The 19,425-nt window shown below is 47.4% G+C and overlaps 1 protein-coding gene across 1 annotated transcript in view; it reads left to right on the top strand.

Annotated features, from left to right (window-relative positions):
* The first annotated feature begins 4,548 nt into the window (after positions 1-4,548).
* LOC149365659 (uncharacterized) overlaps positions 4,549-19,425 on the top strand; it is a 57,167-nt gene continuing 42,290 nt past the window's right edge. The window contains exons 1-10 of the mRNA XM_089569047.1: positions 4,549-4,949; positions 6,233-6,345; positions 6,595-7,078; positions 7,750-8,007; positions 8,670-8,788; positions 11,580-11,627; positions 12,653-12,823; positions 14,560-14,634; positions 16,831-16,954; positions 19,007-19,079. Of these exons, the coding sequence (XP_089425173.1) occupies positions 4,549-4,949; positions 6,233-6,345; positions 6,595-7,078; positions 7,750-8,007; positions 8,670-8,788; positions 11,580-11,627; positions 12,653-12,823; positions 14,560-14,634; positions 16,831-16,954; positions 19,007-19,079 (1,866 nt within the window). The remainder of the gene's footprint in view (positions 4,950-6,232; positions 6,346-6,594; positions 7,079-7,749; positions 8,008-8,669; positions 8,789-11,579; positions 11,628-12,652; positions 12,824-14,559; positions 14,635-16,830; positions 16,955-19,006; positions 19,080-19,425) is intronic.

Below are 19,425 nucleotides of genomic sequence, written 5' to 3'. Positions count from 1 at the left end.
GTACAAATGATTTGCCCTTGCTATTTGTTCGACTTGTGTAGGTATGTATCCCCCTTGCAATGATGCCTTCAGGGCGTTGCAGGAAATGTAAATAGATAAATAGACTGTCAAACTCTGTCGTCACCGGTTAGCTATGTATACTGCTGTATTGCTGTATGCTGTATGTATACTGCTATCGCCAGCCAGCGCTTGTCTTCAAAACGAGGTAACAGTAGCATTAAAAATATCTTTATTGATTGGAACAGCGTTTGGTCTCACGACAAAGGGTTAAACAAGCATTAGAAAGAGAAACTTAGAAGAGGTGCGTTTCAGTGCGCGTGTCATATTCTCTTTCTACGTTGGTGTCTTCGGCGCACTGCTAGCCTTCTACGGCAACCTAGCCCAAGCTAACACTTTGCAATCGATTTAAGTGCGAGCACTTCCTCTTAATTCCTATTTTAATATTCCCCTCAGCAGTCACATGTTGAAGCGGGTTTCATACTGTGTATTTGTTGTTGTTGTTAGCCGTTGAAAAGATGGCACATACCCACACCGGGGGATCGGCCAAGAATCGGGAAGCAGAGGTTGCTATTCACCTGTACATACTAAAGGCAAAAGAAAAGCACACGGGAGAGCCACACCGGGGAGTCTACCACAAGAAGGGCAGGGACTAAAAAAAGATAAGCGTTTGGATTGAAGAGAGAGAGAGAGAAAGACAACAAAAAATGAAGAGGTGATTAATTCAGAATGTAATAAAACATAAAAAAGAAAACATTGTAAGCTTTAGCAAGGCAGTCGATGAGATTCCAGCAAGAAATTTTCAACAGCGGCACTAACAGACCTGTGGCTGAACCCAAGCGTGGTGGCGCCAAATGATAGGCAAGAGTGGGCTGCTCAAACTCCAGCAGTCTTCTTCTCAAAGAAGTGAAACGGCGACAATGGAGCCAAAAATGATCGATAGATTCAGGCTCAAGGCAAAATGCGCAAAGGGGTGATAGTGCCAAACCAGACCTGTGCAGATAGAAATTTAGAGCAGGGATACGGCAGCGCAACCTCGTCATAGATACTTCTAGCTGTCGAGATCGACGAACTTTCCTGCTCCAGGAATATAGCAGATGTTGATATTCCGCCGATGTTAAAAGAGCTGCGTACGAAGAAGAAAAGACAAAGGCCAAAAACGGAACGTGCAAGTGTTAGAAAAAAAAAAAGGGCCTCTTTCTGAGCAGCCATATCTGCAGTCAAGGCACTCTGTATTCGATCTAAGCCGAAGGCTCCCCGTCAAAGCAGTCATGTGCCTCGACGACGTGAGTTCACGTACATTTCTATCGCTTTGACCGCGTATTGACATTTTCGTGTCGTATTCGATGATAAAAATTCGCCTTGATGTGAAATCACGTTCCCCGTACGCAGCTTGATGGGACGATTCAGTAATGGGAATTTGCCAAGATGGCGGACTTTTTGTATGAAAGAAATAGTTAGAGAATAACGGGGCGGCAAAAAGTCATATGGGAAGATGAGGTTAGAAACCTGGATGAGATGTAGTCGTGTGATTCGCATGGCAGGGTTGCAGATAAAGTGAAAGAAGACATCGTTCTTCAGTCGACTTAACCTGCCTCATGATTAGTTTAAAGATACATTATAATCATCATTCACCTGAGCTCAATAGAGCTGCTACTACTGAAATCCTCATGATGTTTTCGACCTTTCTTCACTGAAGATTCATTATCGTTCTTCGCTCTAAAGGCGGACTTGCACGTCTCTATAGCATTCACAAAGTCCGCTATTCTGTCGATTTTGTCTTGTGCTGCAACCTGACAGTCATGCTTTCAAAATGACTACGGTACTATGGCAGTGGTTCGGACGTCCCGGTTCGAAATCATGGCTTTTATGAAGGTTTCGTCACTATTTCTCAGAAATGTTTTACGTTGTCATTTAATTGCCTGATGGCCAGTATCATGCAGCGATGTTAAGTGTAATTCATTCTACACTGGAATGATTGGCCTCTACTTAGTCCGCTAGCCGGAAACAATGCAAGTTGCTCGCACTCTTTCTAAACTGCGTCACAACTCTCGTTTCACTTTCTCTGTATCAAACATAAATTGCAGACACTTGTTGGCCTTGTTGGCGCTTATTACGTTTAACTGAATCGTTTAGCGCTCCGGACGTCATCAGGACAATCTCGTTGTTAGAAAAGCAGTACCGAAGCACTTAATCTCTACGACGGCATGAATAAACTTTATATTGAATCTCCGGACATGGCTGCACACCTAACACCTGTCTATCTATCTTTCTGTCTGTCTGTCTCTCTCTCTCTCTCTCTGTGTGTGTGAGAGAGAGAGAGAGAGAGATGATTTTCACCCTCACCACCCTATTACTGCCGACAGTGTCGTTCATGACTGTAGTACATTAAGTATTGCCACTTTCCATGCCTATAGCACGATAGTTCGGCTTATGTGTATTAATATTGGAATGGCTAGGCAATGCAAACGTCATATAAAAAGCTGTCAACTTCCAACATTTCATAAGCGCAAAAAAATGAGAAGTTTATTAATGAAAGTATTGATAATGACCGATTCAAATAAGCAGGTTATGCTAATTTCTTTATTGCTGAGAACAGAGAAATAATTGACACTGCAGGCACATACTCAAGCTTGCGCAATACATCAGGAACGAAGTTGAGAATCCTTCCACTGCATGCCAGTGCTCGGCTGCTGACCCGAAAGACGCGGGTTCGGTTCCGGCCGCGGTGGTCGAATTTCGATGGAGGCGAAATTCTAGAGGCCCGTGTACCGTGCGCTGTCAGAGGAAGTTAAAGTTTAAAGAACCCCAGGTGGTCAAAATTTCCGGAGCCCTTCACTACGGCGTCCCTCATAGCCTGAGTCACTTTGGGACGTTAAACACCCCATAAACCGAACCATACCAAACCGAACTGCATTCCAGTGCAGCAATACGTACGTCAAAATTTTGCGTTCTCCTGCCGGTAGGGTTCGGTTCTGTCTACAGTACTGTGCCAAGAAGGAAGGGAGGGGGGGGGGGGGGGGGGGCTTTCTACACCTTTTTCAGCTTAGAATTTTACTTTGTTTCGTTAGGTAAGATGTGAAATGTAGTTTGTGCTATACCGTGAGAGTGCGATATTGCTTATGCGCACATAAGCGGAAACTGTTCACATTCCTTTTACAGCGCACGTATATCGTGCTTGATGCGCCGAAGATTACAGGGTCAAGAATTCGCCGTAGATCAAACAGATGACGAAACTGGTTCTGCGATGAATATGTATCTATTTGCATAGATTTCCACACGGCATTGCGAATTCCCGTTGGCCTCCATGTGTACCCAGTTAATCATTACCGCCGTGTGCTCGCTACCATGGGAACGCGGCAAGGAGCTAAGTGCTTTCGCGCCGGGCTCTCTTCTTTCGCCTTGGTGCCAAGTACGCTCTTCTTGGTAGGTCCGCTCACGGCCACCGCTATTACAGCAACACTACTGCGTTGTGGCATCGACGAGGCCGCGACGCAGCATCTCGCAGTCCACGCAATAGTGCGCCTAATGAATTACGAAACCCTGGAGAGAAGACGGCGGAAATACATGCGCGTAATTACTCGGATACTGCGCCGGTCTCTGAAGGCCTTCAGTTAAGCACCAAACTTCGGATCAGGAACGCCTAGGTCGCCTGCGAAGGCAGGAACGCTGTGCGCTGGATGCTGAATTATTTCCGGGCAGCACGCGGTGCGTTGGTAGAAATGCACGTTGGCATTTGTTGGGATTTTCCATTTGATAAGGAATGTAACGAATACAGCCTTAATTTTCCTACTCTGAGTTCACAGAGATGTGTAATATGCGGCCTACCATTTTCTGTTTTTACTGTTTTTTCGAGTTGTATAGGCCCATGCTTTCAGTAGCATCGCCTTTATATCTTTACGTTGTGGAGACCAAACGAGCTCACCACAGAGCTCTCTGATAATGCTGCCCTTGCTCCGTTGATACCACGTGATCACCATCAACCTACTATGACTCCATATGATATGATTCCATATAATTCCAACCACATGATTCCATAGAAAAACAGAGTAGTGTAGCCATGCTTGAAACAAACGCGATTACAAACTGCCCTTGCTAAGTGAGTGGACCATTTCAGATAGACAAGGGTGGGGAGGCTTGTATATGTCGCCGAGGTGTTGTCCTGACGAACAAATGAAATACTAAATTATAGCGCTGCTTTTGTGTTATGAAGGCGGTATTTGGTCCTTTTCTGCTTACAGGCCTATACTGCAATGTTCGAATGCAAGCAATTGATGTTTGTGATAATTAGTACCTGCTCTTATTATCGCTCTCTCTTTGCTCCACTAAGAGGCTCTTCAGCGCTCTAGATAAGCATGGTCATGGCTGTACAAGTGTAATTAGCAAGGCGTAGTTAAAGGTTATCATTAAATTGCGCTTGCACTACTCACAACAGCAGGTCGAGTCTAAAGCTGCATTGCGCACGTTATATAACTTAATATCCACGATGTATTAGGAATCCCTCTGGACCCTGTGCTGAAAATCGGACGTTGGTCACCAGTCACGACGTCCATGACCCAGGATAAGAGTCCGAAATTAGATGCAGGCAACTCTTGCCAAATTGCCACTTCAATGTATTTTTTCCGGCCAACTATTACACCGCAGGACTTCCTCGACCGGGAGGAGACGTTCTTCTACTACGCGCCGGCCAACCATCCTCCTCTTCCGCCACCACCGCCGCCACCACCTCAGCAGATGGTGCCGGTGTCCGCCTCGACGACGGTCAGTGTGCAGGGCCCTCGGCCGCCTGCACCGCCACCAGACCCCGCACCCAGTGCGCGACCGGGGCCAGCGTTTAGAGGTGCCGTGTCCACTGCCATGACGCGTTCCAGGGCCATGACAGAGGAAGAGGGCGGGGAAGGAGCGGATCCCCAGCAGGATCCCCAGCAGTGCGTTCATCGACGAACGACCACGTAAGGTGTAGCGGTTGTGGGGCTTTAACTGGGGAGATAAATACGTTCTCCCCATTTAACCGCGGCTGACAGTTAAAAACCGCTGGACGCCACCCCGTGGTCGCGTATGCTACCGAGCGCACGCCGACCACGATGGGCCTTGCTCTGAGGGAACAAAGGAACGACACACTTTGACACAAACAAGGCATTTATTGGTACAACAACAACAACGCTATCTAGCAACAAAATACGCTGAGGAATCGAAGACGTCTGACTCACCAGCACGGTTACGAGCGAATGTTCGCCCACGGTAGGGCAAGGGGAAACTCCGAGGCCGGACGGGACGGGTTTCGGGAGCATGTCCCCACCACGAGGCGCCCGCCGACGAAGAGCGGAGCGTCGCGCGTGAGGTCCGCGCACTTCACAGGCCCCAAGCCGAAGAAACCCGTCTCTAACACAACTAAGGAGGGTGCATTGCGGGGAAGCGAACCACCGGGGACGAGTGAGGGTGCACTGCGGGGAAGCGAACCACAGGGGACGAGTAAAGCGCGTCCCCACACGGTTTACATTCCCCTCTTGCTGCACGGTACAGTTCTTGGCACACTTTTTATACGGTGCACGAAAAACCATGACCTTCATTCTTGGACAAAAATTTGAATGTGGGAATATTGTATTGTACAATGTGAAATTATTCGAGGTAATGTTCTATTCTTCCGACGCTTAATAAGATATTTGTTTTAAAGTATTTCCATGGCTCGCATCGAGCAGTTAAGACTGCCGTAGAAAACCAATGGGGAACTCATTTGACGATGGCAAACTCTGTAATAGCAAAAAAAAAAACGCCAGTCTGCCGACGGGAGATCTGCGAATTTATTCACTGTGTTGATTCATATCGGCAGCGAAGAAGCACGAACACAAAGAGAAGGGACATGCAAAAACACGCACGAACGCTGCATGCACTCACAATTGGTTTATTCGGAAAAAATTTCGGGCATAAAAAAGGCTCTCGCGTCTGCGCACTACAGAAAGGATAAAAACGCACAACAAACACGTGCCAAGGTAACACCAGAAAACATCTTATCATACTGCCGCAAAAAGGTTGAATTCCGAAGTGTACATAAAAGCCGAAGCTTCACTAATAGAACAGTCTGCTGTTTTCGTTATATGAAAAGCCTCCAGGAGTTCACGTGCCGTTTGATACTTGCTGCTGCCTACAATTCTAACACTCGAAACGTGGCGAACATGTCGTGCATGTGCATATGACTGTCAGTGCTGTGTTCCCCCTTTGCCTTTCTGACGTGTAGGTCCAGCTACGTCCGTGCACGCCTGCCCCCCATGACGACGAGCGACTCCCGGGTTCAGCATCTCGTCTTTCCCTACCCAGTGTGGGCGCCCGACAGAGCACCTCTTATGATGGGTATGCATCAGATGTCTCAGATGTAAATAAGCCTTGAAAACGATCCAGATTGTACGAAGAGCACGTGGGAATAAGTAGTTTCGATTTGTCAGAAGCAGTTCTTGTCCATTACTCATTAAAATCAGTTTTGTTTATCGCGCTTCCGAATTCATTAAACTTCACTTCACTCTTGAAGTGAAGTGAATTCATTAAACTTCACTCATCCATGTGTCCTTACCAATGCTCCGGCGCCTCGTATTGAATGTGCAGGCATGCCACCACAGACGGCCTCCACCACCATAATGATGCCGCCACCGGCACCTGCTGCGGCTGCGCCAGCAGCTTCCGCACCACCACCGCATCCTCCCTACCCACCGCAGCCTGCGCCCTCCATCATCATCACTGGCGGCGGCGGGGGCAGCGACCGCTGCTGCCACCACCCTCCTCCTCCCCCGCAGGCGCCACCGACCATCATCCCGATCCCGTTCCCGATGCCGACTCCCATCATGCCCAGCCTGCCCCCCTACCCTCAACCGCCCCCTCCTCCGGCGCCGATCATCGTGATTCCGCCGCCGGCGCCTCCCCCGCCTCCTCCTCCTCCTCCACCCCCGCCTCCTCCACCCCCTCCCCCGCCCGCTGCGGTTGCTGCCGCGGGTCCCGCCGGTGGGGGCATGTTTCCCGGCATGCTGCCCGCATTCATGGAGGGCTTCTACGACCAGGGTGGACAGCCTGTGCGCAAGCGCAGGAAAGTCAGGTAAATATTAAGGCAGAGAGGAAAAAACTTTCTCTCTCTCTCTCTCTCTTTCTTTTCGACCCTGTGCTGGCCCTTCTCCTAAAATGACGTCATCATTACAAGGTCTCTTGTCCACTGTCATCTTTCACGTGACTGATGTGACCAATACAATAACTTGTCACGAGGCCCACTGACTGTCCTCATGCCATAAGGAGGTCCCCTGTGTAGCCTTTGGCTTTGGGACCTCCCCCTACATTTAACTTAATATGTGTATGTACAGGGTCAGTTAAAAGTTCTCAGGCCACGGGGTTTGCTTTTGAACAGTATAGTCAGGCATTCACGGTACCCTCGAAGCTCAAAATACCTGTAGAGGTTAGAAGAAGGATCGTTCTACCCTCTGAGAGCCTTGATAGCTTTGCCAGCATCTTAAATACCAGGATATACCGAAAAGCAGACCCTGCGGCCTGGGAACTTTTGAGCAACCCTGTACTGTTTGTTCATTTAAATAAACTGATTCTGATTCTGAAATGGGCCGCATGTGCTATTAAACAGTGATAGCTGCAGGCAAGTGAACTCGCAAATGACCTCCCTTCTCCCCCATCACATTTTATTGTCACCTCTTTCCTCCAGACTCGCGCCTATACATCTTGTGTGACATAACGTGAGCGACCCTTTTTGTTCGCTGGTGGCAGGGAACCGTCCACCCCTTCGTCGTCGGAAGAAAGCTCGAGCGAGCTGAGCGAGGAAGAACCCTTGCCGCCGCTCCCGACGTTCCTCCCCTACGTCCCTCCGGTGCCGCCTTCTGAGCCACCCACCGAGCCGATGGCGGAGAAGACCTCGATCCTCGAGGAGTGGAAGCCCGAGGAGGTCCCCCCGCCGGAGCCCGAGAAGGAGATCGAGCTGCCCGCCCCGCCGCTGGCCGAGGAGCCGCCAGAGATATTCCCTTTCTTGTGAGCGTCGGCGTCCTGTGCACTGTTTTGCGAGATATGCCTCTTTTGTGTAAGGTTGTGATAACTGGGTTATGGGTGCTTAACGTCCCAAAGCGACTCAGGCTAATTATGAGAAGGAAAGTAAAGCTAGTCTTAAAATTTTTGTAGATTCACAAGCAAGCAAATTAGAGGCACAAGAGAATAAACTGAAGTTGGCTCATACCACTTGGTTAAACGAGTTATAACTACACAGAGGCCACTAAGGCTCAGAATCGAGTGGTTATGAGCTATAGTCGGAAGCAAGTCAAGATCTAAGTGCCCTTTTCGAGAACTCTAGGGGGTAGAAATTTCCGGAGCCCCTCACTACGGCGTCCCTCATAACCTGAACGAACCGTGATGCCTTACCATGCGTGTTCTTAAAGATGGGAAGTAGGCAATCTGGAACGTGCAAGATTTTTGTTCAGCCGACTAATTCGTTGTATAGCTGTCTTCGTTATAGTGGCGTTCACAACACAATTAGTAGAAGAAAAGAAACCGGCCAGGCAAAGTTATTCGCTTCGTTAAACAGGCCATTTCTTTGCAAAAGGCTCTTGGATGGAATTAAATGAAGATATTCCCAGCGTCCCTTTAACACCACGTGGTTTTATTATATCGTTCTTGTTCTTGCATTTCAAAAACTGCAGCGAAGAACCTCAGTACGGTGCCCTGGCTTGGTGTTGCCTACTCTTGGTGGCGCTGATACCGTGCCTACTCCTGATGGGCATTGTTGTCCCGGCCGGTGTCTACCTCGGATTCTTCCTCTGTGAGCTCCCCCCACTGAGTGTTGCGTGCCGCTCAGCCGTCATTCTCGTTACAACCGTGCAATGTACGGATCGCATAGCGGTATTCATGATCAGAGCGACCACCCACATGTGGCGAAGATGATGGCTCGATTAAGAAATTACCTACTCTTCACCTTGGGAGAACGGAAATTTGCCGAAACGTCTCTCCTTTTGCTGGGCACACTACTGCACGGCCACCTAGCTATTTTGAGTGTTCTGTGCTATCGCTTTAGGCGTCGGGTATTTGCTTCGTTGAGTGTTCTATGCTACCGCTTAATGTAGGGCTCTTTTTAGTGCGCTCACGTGTAAAAGAAAAGAACCCTTGGTTGCGCGTGTGCTTTGCAATAAACTAATCATTTGGGTAAATGTAATGTGTGCGCGAAGAAATGAAGTAGGTCACATTCAAATTTCCCTGGATTGGGTGGCTGCAGAAGACCATGACTTATTCAAGATGGATGAGAGGCCGTTGATCTGTAGTGGAAGTTGTTAATAATGGCGGATGTCCAACGTCCAGTTGCTCTGTGTTTCAACCGAACAAATGTCTTTCTCGAAGTCTGTCCGAATCACCAGGCAGCCGTGTGTCTAATAGCCACGGGCTGGTGAGCCCCCGTTTTCTAAGCTCAGCTGTACGTGCAGCGATGGCGTGGAGGTAGAGCATCCGCCCCGTGTGCAATAGGAACCGGGGCTCGAATCCCGGTGCCGCGCAATCCTCCTCTGTATTAAAGAAAAACTCCTCGTGTCGATGAAGTTGCATAACCAGGCCTGGGGTGCGACCTGATCTTGGTGACAACGCACTCCCTCACCAGTACAGGATTTGTCCACCCTGGTATAGTACTTGGCCACAACGTTCTGAAGCGGGCGGAGTGGATGAGGGAAAAAGTGCGGTTTAATGACATCCTAGTCGAAACCAAGAGGAAGAAATGGGCTTGGGCAGGGCATGTAATGCGAAGGCAAGATAACCGCTGGTCCTTAAGGGTAACGGAGTGGATTCCAGGAGAAGGCAAACGTAGCAGGGGGCGGCAGAAAGTTAGGTGGGCGGATGAGATTAAGAAGTTTGCTGGGACACGGTGGCCGCAACTGGCGAAAGACAGGGTTCATTGGAGAGACATGGGAGAGGCCTTTGCCCTGCAGTCGGCGTAGTCAGGCTGATGATGATGTATTTAGCGTTACAGTTTTTTTATTTGGAATACTGAAACGGCCTTGCAGTCATCAATGGCCCGCGGGATGAAGGTTGATTGATGGCACCAGAATAACGTTACACATATTCCAGAATAATCAGATTGCGGCAGTTGTGAATTGAATTAATCTGATGTTGTGGAGTTGGCTTACCTTCCTCTCCTCGTTTTAGACCAAAGTACCCCTTTCCTTATTTGTGCATTCAATCTTTGGTTAATTTCTAAAATTTGGCGCTCAAAACGCGACTGACACTTTGCTGTATGAACCATAAAAATTTACTCTTACTCCGAAGCACTCCACGTCAAGCACCAAATCTAAAAGTGCCCTGAAGTGAAGCGGCTTTGTCATGCACAAGGCTGTGACTCCTGGCTACGTTAACAACGCAAGATGGAGATACTCATCTGTATTTACAAGCCTGGAGGTAACGTTTTCCTGGAGGCAGTACACCCCGCGAATGCAAACTATAAGGCAGGGGTACTTTGCTTCCCCGGCAAGCACTGCAGCCCAGAAAAACCCAGACAGTGGTTTTCGTAGCGATAGCTACACTACGCCAGTCGCTTCGCGAGGTCCGCGTGGCTGCACGCTGAGCCGTGGCACCACCGCACCGCCAACTGTGCGCATGCGCGTAGTGACGTCATGCCCGCAGCTTGTGTGCGCGCCGCACGCCTCGCCGCTGCGCCGACGGTGTAGCTGACGCCGCCCGCCTCGTCAGTTGTGCGTATGTGCGGAGTGACGTCAGAGCACGAAGCCGGTGTGCGCGTCGCGCCTACATTATTACCTTGAAAAACGTACAGTCAGGGACAAAAGTCTCCGGACCACGTGTTCCTCAAACGAAGCTTATAGCTCTACTATCAGACAGCGGCTGGAGACCGCACTTGTGGAGATGAAAGAACAAAAATTTAACTTTTACCTCCACAAGTGTGGTCTACAGCCGCCGACTAATAGCAGAGCTATCGGCTTCGTTAGAGGAACACGTGGTCCAGAGACTTTTGTCCCCGACTGTACGTCCTGTCGTACTTGTGTCTATTTCGTCCCCGTTTTTTCGTGCTCTTACGTTAGCTACCAGCTGTAGCTAACGCGTTACTCCAGGTTTAACCAGAGCTAAACCACAGCCATTTTTTTTTTATTTTGCATGGTTGCCACCATTCGCCGCCTGGTGTTCAACGTCCGCAATTATCGTTGCTACACCCCACTGATTTTCTGAAGCCGTCAGAGCTACTTGGGGAGAGCGAAGGACCCATTTTTCGAGTAAAATCATGCAACGCATCGCAAGCGTATACGCCATTACTATCGACACGTTTGCACAGCATCTCACCCCATTCTCCCTATTAGAAATGAATATATCCCCTTTGAGATACGCGGTGGTCGCTGCTGACGATAGACAGATGGTGCTAGTTGCTCATGCTGAGGAGCGCTAGCGCCCGAGAAATGCTCCGGAGCCAGTACGTTAAATTTAAGTGGACAATTGACCCTTGCACTGTTTTTGTTCTGTAGTGCAGACAGTGCGCGTGGGGTCATGCTTTTTAGTTTTCCTAAGTCATATATATGCACTGCGCTTAGCATTGACTTGTTCAATCGCTTTTTCGATACTCGCAGATAGCTCCACCGTCAGCTACTGCTACTCGGACTCGTGCAAGGTCGATGGTAAGCGACTCAGAATTCATAATTCCGGCTGTTTGGCACGATAGCTAAATATCGTCAGATCTGGAACTGCGACGCTGTACTCCAGTCTATAACACTTATCTTCCCCAGCACTTGCGACGCCCTTCAGATGAACGAACTATTAATGCAGAGACATAAAACTAAACCCTAGCTGTGCCCCCAGTGCACGATGTGCACTGAATGCGCTTTAGAATAATCTGTAATTTATTATGTTTATTAGAAAAAATGGCTGGGGTTCAACGTGGCGTGAACCTAGTTATACGAGCGAAAGTTCTGTTAAATATGGTCTCCACTGTCTGAGATGAAATGTCAAGGGTCAAGGTCAAAGTTCAAAGTCAGGTACGCAGTAGTCATAGTTTTATGATTACGTGGTCATGATACCAGTGTTTGGGTCATACTAATACGCAGTCAAGTTCGGTTTGACCTTTTGAGGCACTGAAGGTTATGGTCCCATCCACTTGGAAATCGGAAGTTGTACCGAGAGGGGTAAAGTTCTAGCTCTAAAATGTTTTAGTGCGTTTTCATAAGCATTCTATAGTGTGCAAGATGTGCACTGAATTCGGTTTAGAGTAATTTGTAATCTATTACACTTTTCGTTCTACCGCAACGGGTTACTACGTCTTGGAGCAACTACGCATGCGTAGATATCTGGACATTTGGGAAGATTCTCTAAGCCTGTGCAGTTGCGACAAGCACGCATGTCAAAGTTGCCGCGCATCAGCAAAGCAGGAAAGCTTGGATTATTTCCTGCTTGGACGGCGGTTGGATGTCAAACACGCAATTCAAAAATGAGAAATGAGTGAAAACTTGCGCGACACGAGCAGAGTTTATTTCATATATACTTGCGAATGGATAGTAGCTAATCGTTGCCAAACGGGTCACCTGATTTTTGAATTTGTCCAGTTTGACGACAAGATAGTCCGGTTGTGGATGCCATAAGGAACTTCAATTGTCTAATATTGACGATCAAGTTGAATGATTTAACCGCGATTTAATGTCGGTTTCAGCGGCCACATACTCCGGCGCGTATTACAATGGAGATCCATGCGAGGAGTTCTACGACCTTATCTGCTCCGAATGGGAGTTCACCACAAAGATACCTGAATACCGGTACATGTACTCGACCATCATACAGCGACGCGACCGCATCGAGACGAGCCTCAGGAATCTTCTGCTCAGTGCGTCTTTTCCCCCATTTTGCCTGCTTCTTTGCGTTCCATGTTTGCCATTTCATTACCCTACTGAAACATTCCACACGAGTCGCTTGTATGAAATTATGGGAATATGGAGTTCATATGATGTGGAAATATATATAAGGACATCCATACATCTTTTTTACTGAGTCCATAACATTTTCATAAAAAATTCACATAGCTTCTATAAAGTGTGCACGACCTCATATAGATTCCGTACGTCTCCATACGATCTTTCTGTAATGTCCTTACCGCCGCCGCGGTGGCTCAGCGGTTATGGTGCTCGGCTGCTGACCCAAAAGACGCGGGTTCGATCCCGGCCGCGACGGCTAGAATTTCTTTGGAGGAGAAATTCTAGAGGCCCGTGTACTGTGCGATGTCATTGCACGTTAAAGAACCCCAGGTGGTCGAAATTTCCGGAGCCCTCCACTACGGCGTCTCTCATAGCCTTAGTCGCTTTGGGACGTTAAACCCCATAAACCAAACTAAACCAAACCTAATGTCCTTACCGACTGCATACACTCCATACTGACTCCATATAATCTATATTGAAATATAGGGAATTATGGGACTTGCCTTATGGAAACTTTCAGGAGGTTATATACATTTCTATATATGTAGTATAGGGTATATACTAGAGCCCTTCTGTATTGAGTGTACATTGGCACTCCGGTTTACATAAGGGAGTGTGCTAGAGGACAGGTTACTCCTTTTTACTCCCTCCTGCTTAGAGTGTACATTGGCAGACAAAACTTAACGGAAAATCTAGGACAAAGAGTGACAGAACTGACAAAAGAATAGAGCTAGTCGTTATAAATCATTAGGAAGACCTGTTACCCGGCTCCTTTTCTCTTGCGATGGTGCTGGAAAAGAAGTCCTGGGAGTTCTCTTGCGACTGAAAACCATATTCAACAGCTGTCAGCCGAGTGAGTACAGAGTTCTTGGGATGCGAACAATCGTAGTACTTCATCACAACAAGAAGCACCATACCGCGTCTCATCGATCACTACGCGCTCCAAACGGGCTGACACCTGCGCCGCATGATTTTAAAAATAATGAACACTCGAACGATCACCTTTATCACCCATTATTGCCCGATTTCCACTTCACTGCCTGCCATTATACAGAGAAGCAGTCCGCAATCAGAAATCGGTTATTTAGAACATTTTTGTTTTTCTTCATGATTCGTTATAACGGGCGACTCGCTTTACGGACATTTTTGCTCGGAAATCAGAGTGTTCATATTAACGAGGCAGGACTGTATACACCTTGCGGATAATTTGCGAGCGAACATAAGCTACTAGTTCTACCTGACTCTAAAGGCGAACTAATGAGCTTAATTCAGAGATGGCGTTAAGTTTGCTTCTGAACACACAGAACAAATGTTATTCAAAAGTGCAGTTATCGCTGTTGTACCCCCTTGACATATTACAAGTTCGAAATCAATTAGCATAATATCAAGGTTTATTGTGCATGGGGATAGTGGACAAAAATCGCAAAGCAAAGGAATACGAAGGCCTGCGTTGCTGGAGAGAGCAAGCTGATGTACTCGAATGAGTGCACACTGTTTCAGCCTATAGTTGCCATATAATTTGTACGCTGCTGGCCGCGTATTACACAGTTACCTTGAGGTCTCAAGGCGTAGCCCTAATATAACGCCTTTAACGAAACCAGTGCAACGCACACTTGCTTAATGCCGTGCTCTTCTCAACCCCTTCCAGACATCTCTAGCTCAATCAGAACTCCGACTTCAGACGTTGAAAAGCTGGCCGTGATGTTCAGAACCTGCACTACAGGTCAGTGTTTCCTCTTTTTTTATTATAGTGTCCGAACTTCCTCATGCACCTGTCACATGCACTTGAAACATAGGGGCTCCAAAACATGTTGACAAAATGTGCCCTGCTCAGGCCTTTGCGTCGTTTCTAATCGACCGCACTGCCTATTTTTTCCTCTTGGAAGGGCCCTTCTCATGAACCTCTAACCTTTCAGACGCCGCTCTCGTGTTTAATGAAAACATGCTGCACATAATCGATGTAATCCTTGGGAAAATTGGTTAGTTTTCCAACTCAAAATACTGACCATTGGTTTTCTACAGGCGCGCGTGTAAGTCATTCTGCACGAAGTATCGTAAAGAAAGAATTGAAATAGTAGCATCGAAACCCCTGGATTTGTTGAATGAATGCTTCAGAGGTCGTGGGACTACATATCGTGGGTCGTGGGACTTCTTTGCTGTTTTGTTCTACGCTCACTGTATGAACTTTATGCGACAGATAAAGGGCACGGAACCAGCTGCGTCGCATGTTCTGTTCACTTCCTTGTGACAAGGTCGTCACCGCCCTCCTGTTGCGAACTCGTCAGTTCCGCTCGGGCGGTTTTAACCGCGACCTTTACACGAGTCCGGGAATACAACTGTTGCAATGCTGCCTGCTCAGCCGTGGCTGCTTGCCTGACGGCGGCACGTGACATTACTATCGAAAGTATAACACCTGTAGATGCACGCTTCCTTGGGACCCTCTATTACTAAACGTAAGAGGGAAATACTTTAGCGTTTCCTCGAGGAAAACGAACAATACTTAGCGTGAAAGTTGAAGCAATCAAGCATGCACTAAGGGCGACTGCTGCATCACGCATTGTAGAATCTGCATGTCTGAGGGTGTTATTTCCCAATGGGACCATTGCGCATGGCGGTGGTTGCTGTTGCGGAACTTATGGAGACCACGTGTAGACCACTAACTTGAGCGAGAGGATAACGAAATGTCGTACCTGGAGACTGCATGAAAATTTTTCGCTTCTAGCTACGGTATTATTTTGATAACTTTAGCAAAACGCCCGTAGAGTTTGTTGCTATAATACAGTCGACTCTGAATATTACGAACTCGATGGGGTGAGAACATTTGTACGAATGATCTTTTTTTATAATAGCGTGTATGTTGATTCGACATAAAGCAGCAGTTCGACTAAACAGTATGTTTGAAGTATCTGAGTTCGCAGTAACGAGAGTCCATTTTTACAAGGCACCCAGGACATGGCAGGAAAGGTATACGTAGATGATAGGAAGGCAGAGCTAGAACGTGTTTGCGGGTTCTTGCGTGCCTCCTAGCGCTAGATTTTTTGTTGTAGTTTCTTAGCTCAGGGAAGAGGGGGGGGGGGGGGGGGGGGGCTTTAGCAGAGTTCGAGGTTTCGCTGACCCTTCAGCGCCTCAGGCATAGCGTCAGAGATTCTTAGATGACTTGTTCACAGAAGTACCCAGCTGCACGATAAATATCTTCAGAGGAGGGCGTCCCCGTCGGCGTGCTGATAGGACATAACCAAAAGCTCCCGTGATCTCTTTCTACCCAAAGTGGCTGCCCTTTGTGTGGGTTTGAGCCCACACTTGTTTTGACATGCAATTTTCGTAGATGTAGTTATTCCTTGAGCTACAAATGGCGGAGCTAAGCAGATCATGGCGGCCCCTTTCAGGGACAAATGAAAACTGTCGCCGATAGTCGTCATTATCTTCAGAATAGCTGAAATGTACTGCCTGCCATAGCTGAAGTGAATTCGCCTGTAAAAGGTATTAAACCCACGCTTTTTGTTCTTGCACCCGTGCCACTCCTTTTCTCGCCAAGAACCGGAGCGGTGATCAGCCATATAGCAGTTCGCAACACCTGTACACAGTTTATTTTACTACCCACAGGTGTCGCTACTGCCATCTAACCTCCGAGTTTTTGGCCCAATGAAACCATTGGATATCGATGCATCGGCCCTTAGGAGAAGTTCGTAACTGGTACGGCCAAAGAGCCCTGGTCTGTGTCATACAAGATAGTTGAATCCTGGAAGTGACAGCGATGGGAGAAAGTGCAATCTGTCGTCACGTGGTTTAGGTCTAGCTGGCATAAGGTGCTCTTGTAGAGGTGCGGGGTGGTGTGCAGTACAGTATGGAAGTATTGACCGATTAGAAGAGACTCAGCGCTTCTTAGTACAACATTTTGAACTCTTCTTCACCTCCGCAGACAACGGAAACATCCAGGCGGTCTTGGCTTCGGCGACAAAGCTTCTTCGCGCCGAGTTCGGTGCCGACTTTCCCAAGAGCTACAACGGCACAGTGGAGTCGCTGGCCTCGCAACTTGGCCTCAAGTGCGTGTTTTGCGCTAACTGATTTGCAGTGGCTCTAAGCCACGAACGAGCGAAAATGTGGCGAAGTGTAGATATTCGATTAGTTTTCCTGCTGATGAGGAATACGGGAGTATTGCGGATGTATGGGCCAGGAGTCCATAGTGTGTGTCCTTGATTGATATTTATCCACTTTGGGGACACCTCTGAAGCACTTATGAGGCAACTCGGCACTCCTGTGATTTGAACATGGAACACCTGTGTTAAAATGAGACGCTGATGTGATCCATGAGACGACCAATGACGAAGGGCCTTTGCATACTAAGACGCTTTTATGGTCTGCGATGAAACCACCTTTGAGATCCTATGGATTGAACATTAGACGCCTATGCTCTCTATGAGACAACTATCCGTATATGAGACCCCAGTACAATCTGCGTGACACGCATGCGATATCTGTGCAGTCCTATAAGATATTTATGGGATCTTTCAGACACTTGTACGATGGAACACATTTGCCATCCCCTGCAACAAACATTAGATACCTATGCTGTCTATTCGGTTCCGGTCAACAGTTACTATCTGCCCTAAGTAGTTATATTCGCTTACAACTTTCAATGATTGGCTGCCCAGCGTAACCTGTTGTGCCCTTCCACGGTACTAAATATTCCATTCCATTGTTTGATATTATTAGTTCAAACACTCTGCCTTGACTTTCTAGGTCCTTGATCATACTTTGCCGTTTGTCTCCTGAGTTAATAAGTAAAGCAATGTCATCAGCGAATCGAAAATCTGTAACGTATTTTCTATTAACTTTTATTCATAACTCTTCCCCATCGAGGTCTGTGAACACCTGGTGCAAACATTTGGTTAATATCACTGTAAAAACCACACCTCCCTGCCTCACACCCTTCCTAATGGGAATTTTAGCACATTCCCATTTGAGAACTATGTTGGCTACGCAGCCTGTGTAGATATTTTGCAGTACCTTTACATACTTTTCTCCACCCTGTTTCCGCAATGCCTTCGTAACTGCTGAGGTCTCAACTTAGCTAAATGTTTGCTCGTGGTCTAAGAAGGCTATATAATAGAGGATGTGGCACGTGATGGCGAATAGGAATGGGGTGGCGTGCATTCCGTAGACACTCTGAGGTCATGAATAGTACCTTACGGGTGTCCCTCGAGAGGGAAGTATACTACAACTGTGTCTTGTCAGTACTTACCTGTGGAGAGTGGAAACGAAGACTATTAAAAGTAATATAATCAGTGTAACATTAAGAGAGAGGAAGACAGCAGAAAGGGTCAAGGAATAAGTGAGAGTTAATGATATCTAGCTAGTTGAAATCGCAAAGCAGAAATCGCATGGCCAGGGCATGCAATTCGACGGCAAGTTAATAAATGGGCATTAAAGTAACAAAACTGATTCCAAGAGAAGGCAAGCTTAGCAAGGGCAGGAGAATGTCAGGTGGGCGGAGAAGATCAGGAAGTTTGCATGGATAAGGTGATCGTAGCTGTCACATGACAAGGCTAGCTGCAGGGATGACAGAAGCCTTTGTTCTGCAGTGAATGTGATTAGGATGAAGGCGAGGATAATCTTTGAGACACCTTTCCGGTCATCGAGACACGTATATCTTGACAGACCTATGCAGTCGTATGAAATTTTTTATACGATGTTTGAGACGCCTGCGGGATGAAATATCCTTGCGAACTTATGATACCAATTATCTATGCCCATGTGAAACAGCAACCTAATCTCCGAGACAGGTGTGAGACACCTACGCGACGAGAGACCTGTGTAACCCTTTGAGACATTGCAGTCTGTGACAGCTATGAGGCCGGATTGAGCGCTATTATTTTCTTTACGGCTCCTTTTCTTGAACACACTTTTTTCAACATATTATTTCCTATGTAAATCTTGTTAAGGTAACCTAATGCGACTCAAAAAGAATTGTGGGTTAGTGCCCACAAAATTGGTAGCCTTACTGTTTTTTTCTGTTTTTGTTAACCGAGGGACTGCCTCGGCAGTTTACTTTGTATAATACGAATTTTCGCACCTTCTATCTAATTCATTTCCAGGTACGCGCTGTTCCCGATAGCCCGGGTTATGGTCCGGCAGAGGTATCCTGGTCAAAAGAGCGCCATCATCATGGTCAGTGGTTGATTCTCTGTAGCTTTGCATGCTACTGATGAACTGGCTCGTTTTATCTGTAGTACCTTTGACATGCTGGACGGTGTTTCAGGGAAGCCCGCCAGTAATTTTTAAAATTGTTTCTGAGGTAGAGAGCAGAGTTTTGCGGCATAATGATACTTGCGTTGGCGGGTATCAAAGGACAGGCGAATCATGTTAACTAATAAAGTTATTGACTCAGTTTTAATGGTTGCACATTTTAGCTGTTACGATATGCGCCGGACTGCAATTAGAGATTTGTAGCCTGCCGTTAGTACTAGCCATTTCAGTTTCTAGAATTTAGAGAACGCAATTATCCTCGCTGCTG

This window comes from Amblyomma mixtum, chromosome 1, assembly GCF_055824585.1.
Source record: "Amblyomma mixtum isolate Tamu chromosome 1, ASM5582458v1, whole genome shotgun sequence".
Lineage (NCBI taxonomy): Eukaryota > Metazoa > Arthropoda > Arachnida > Ixodida > Ixodidae > Amblyomma > Amblyomma mixtum.
This window is presented reverse-complemented; position numbering and strand designations above follow the sequence as displayed.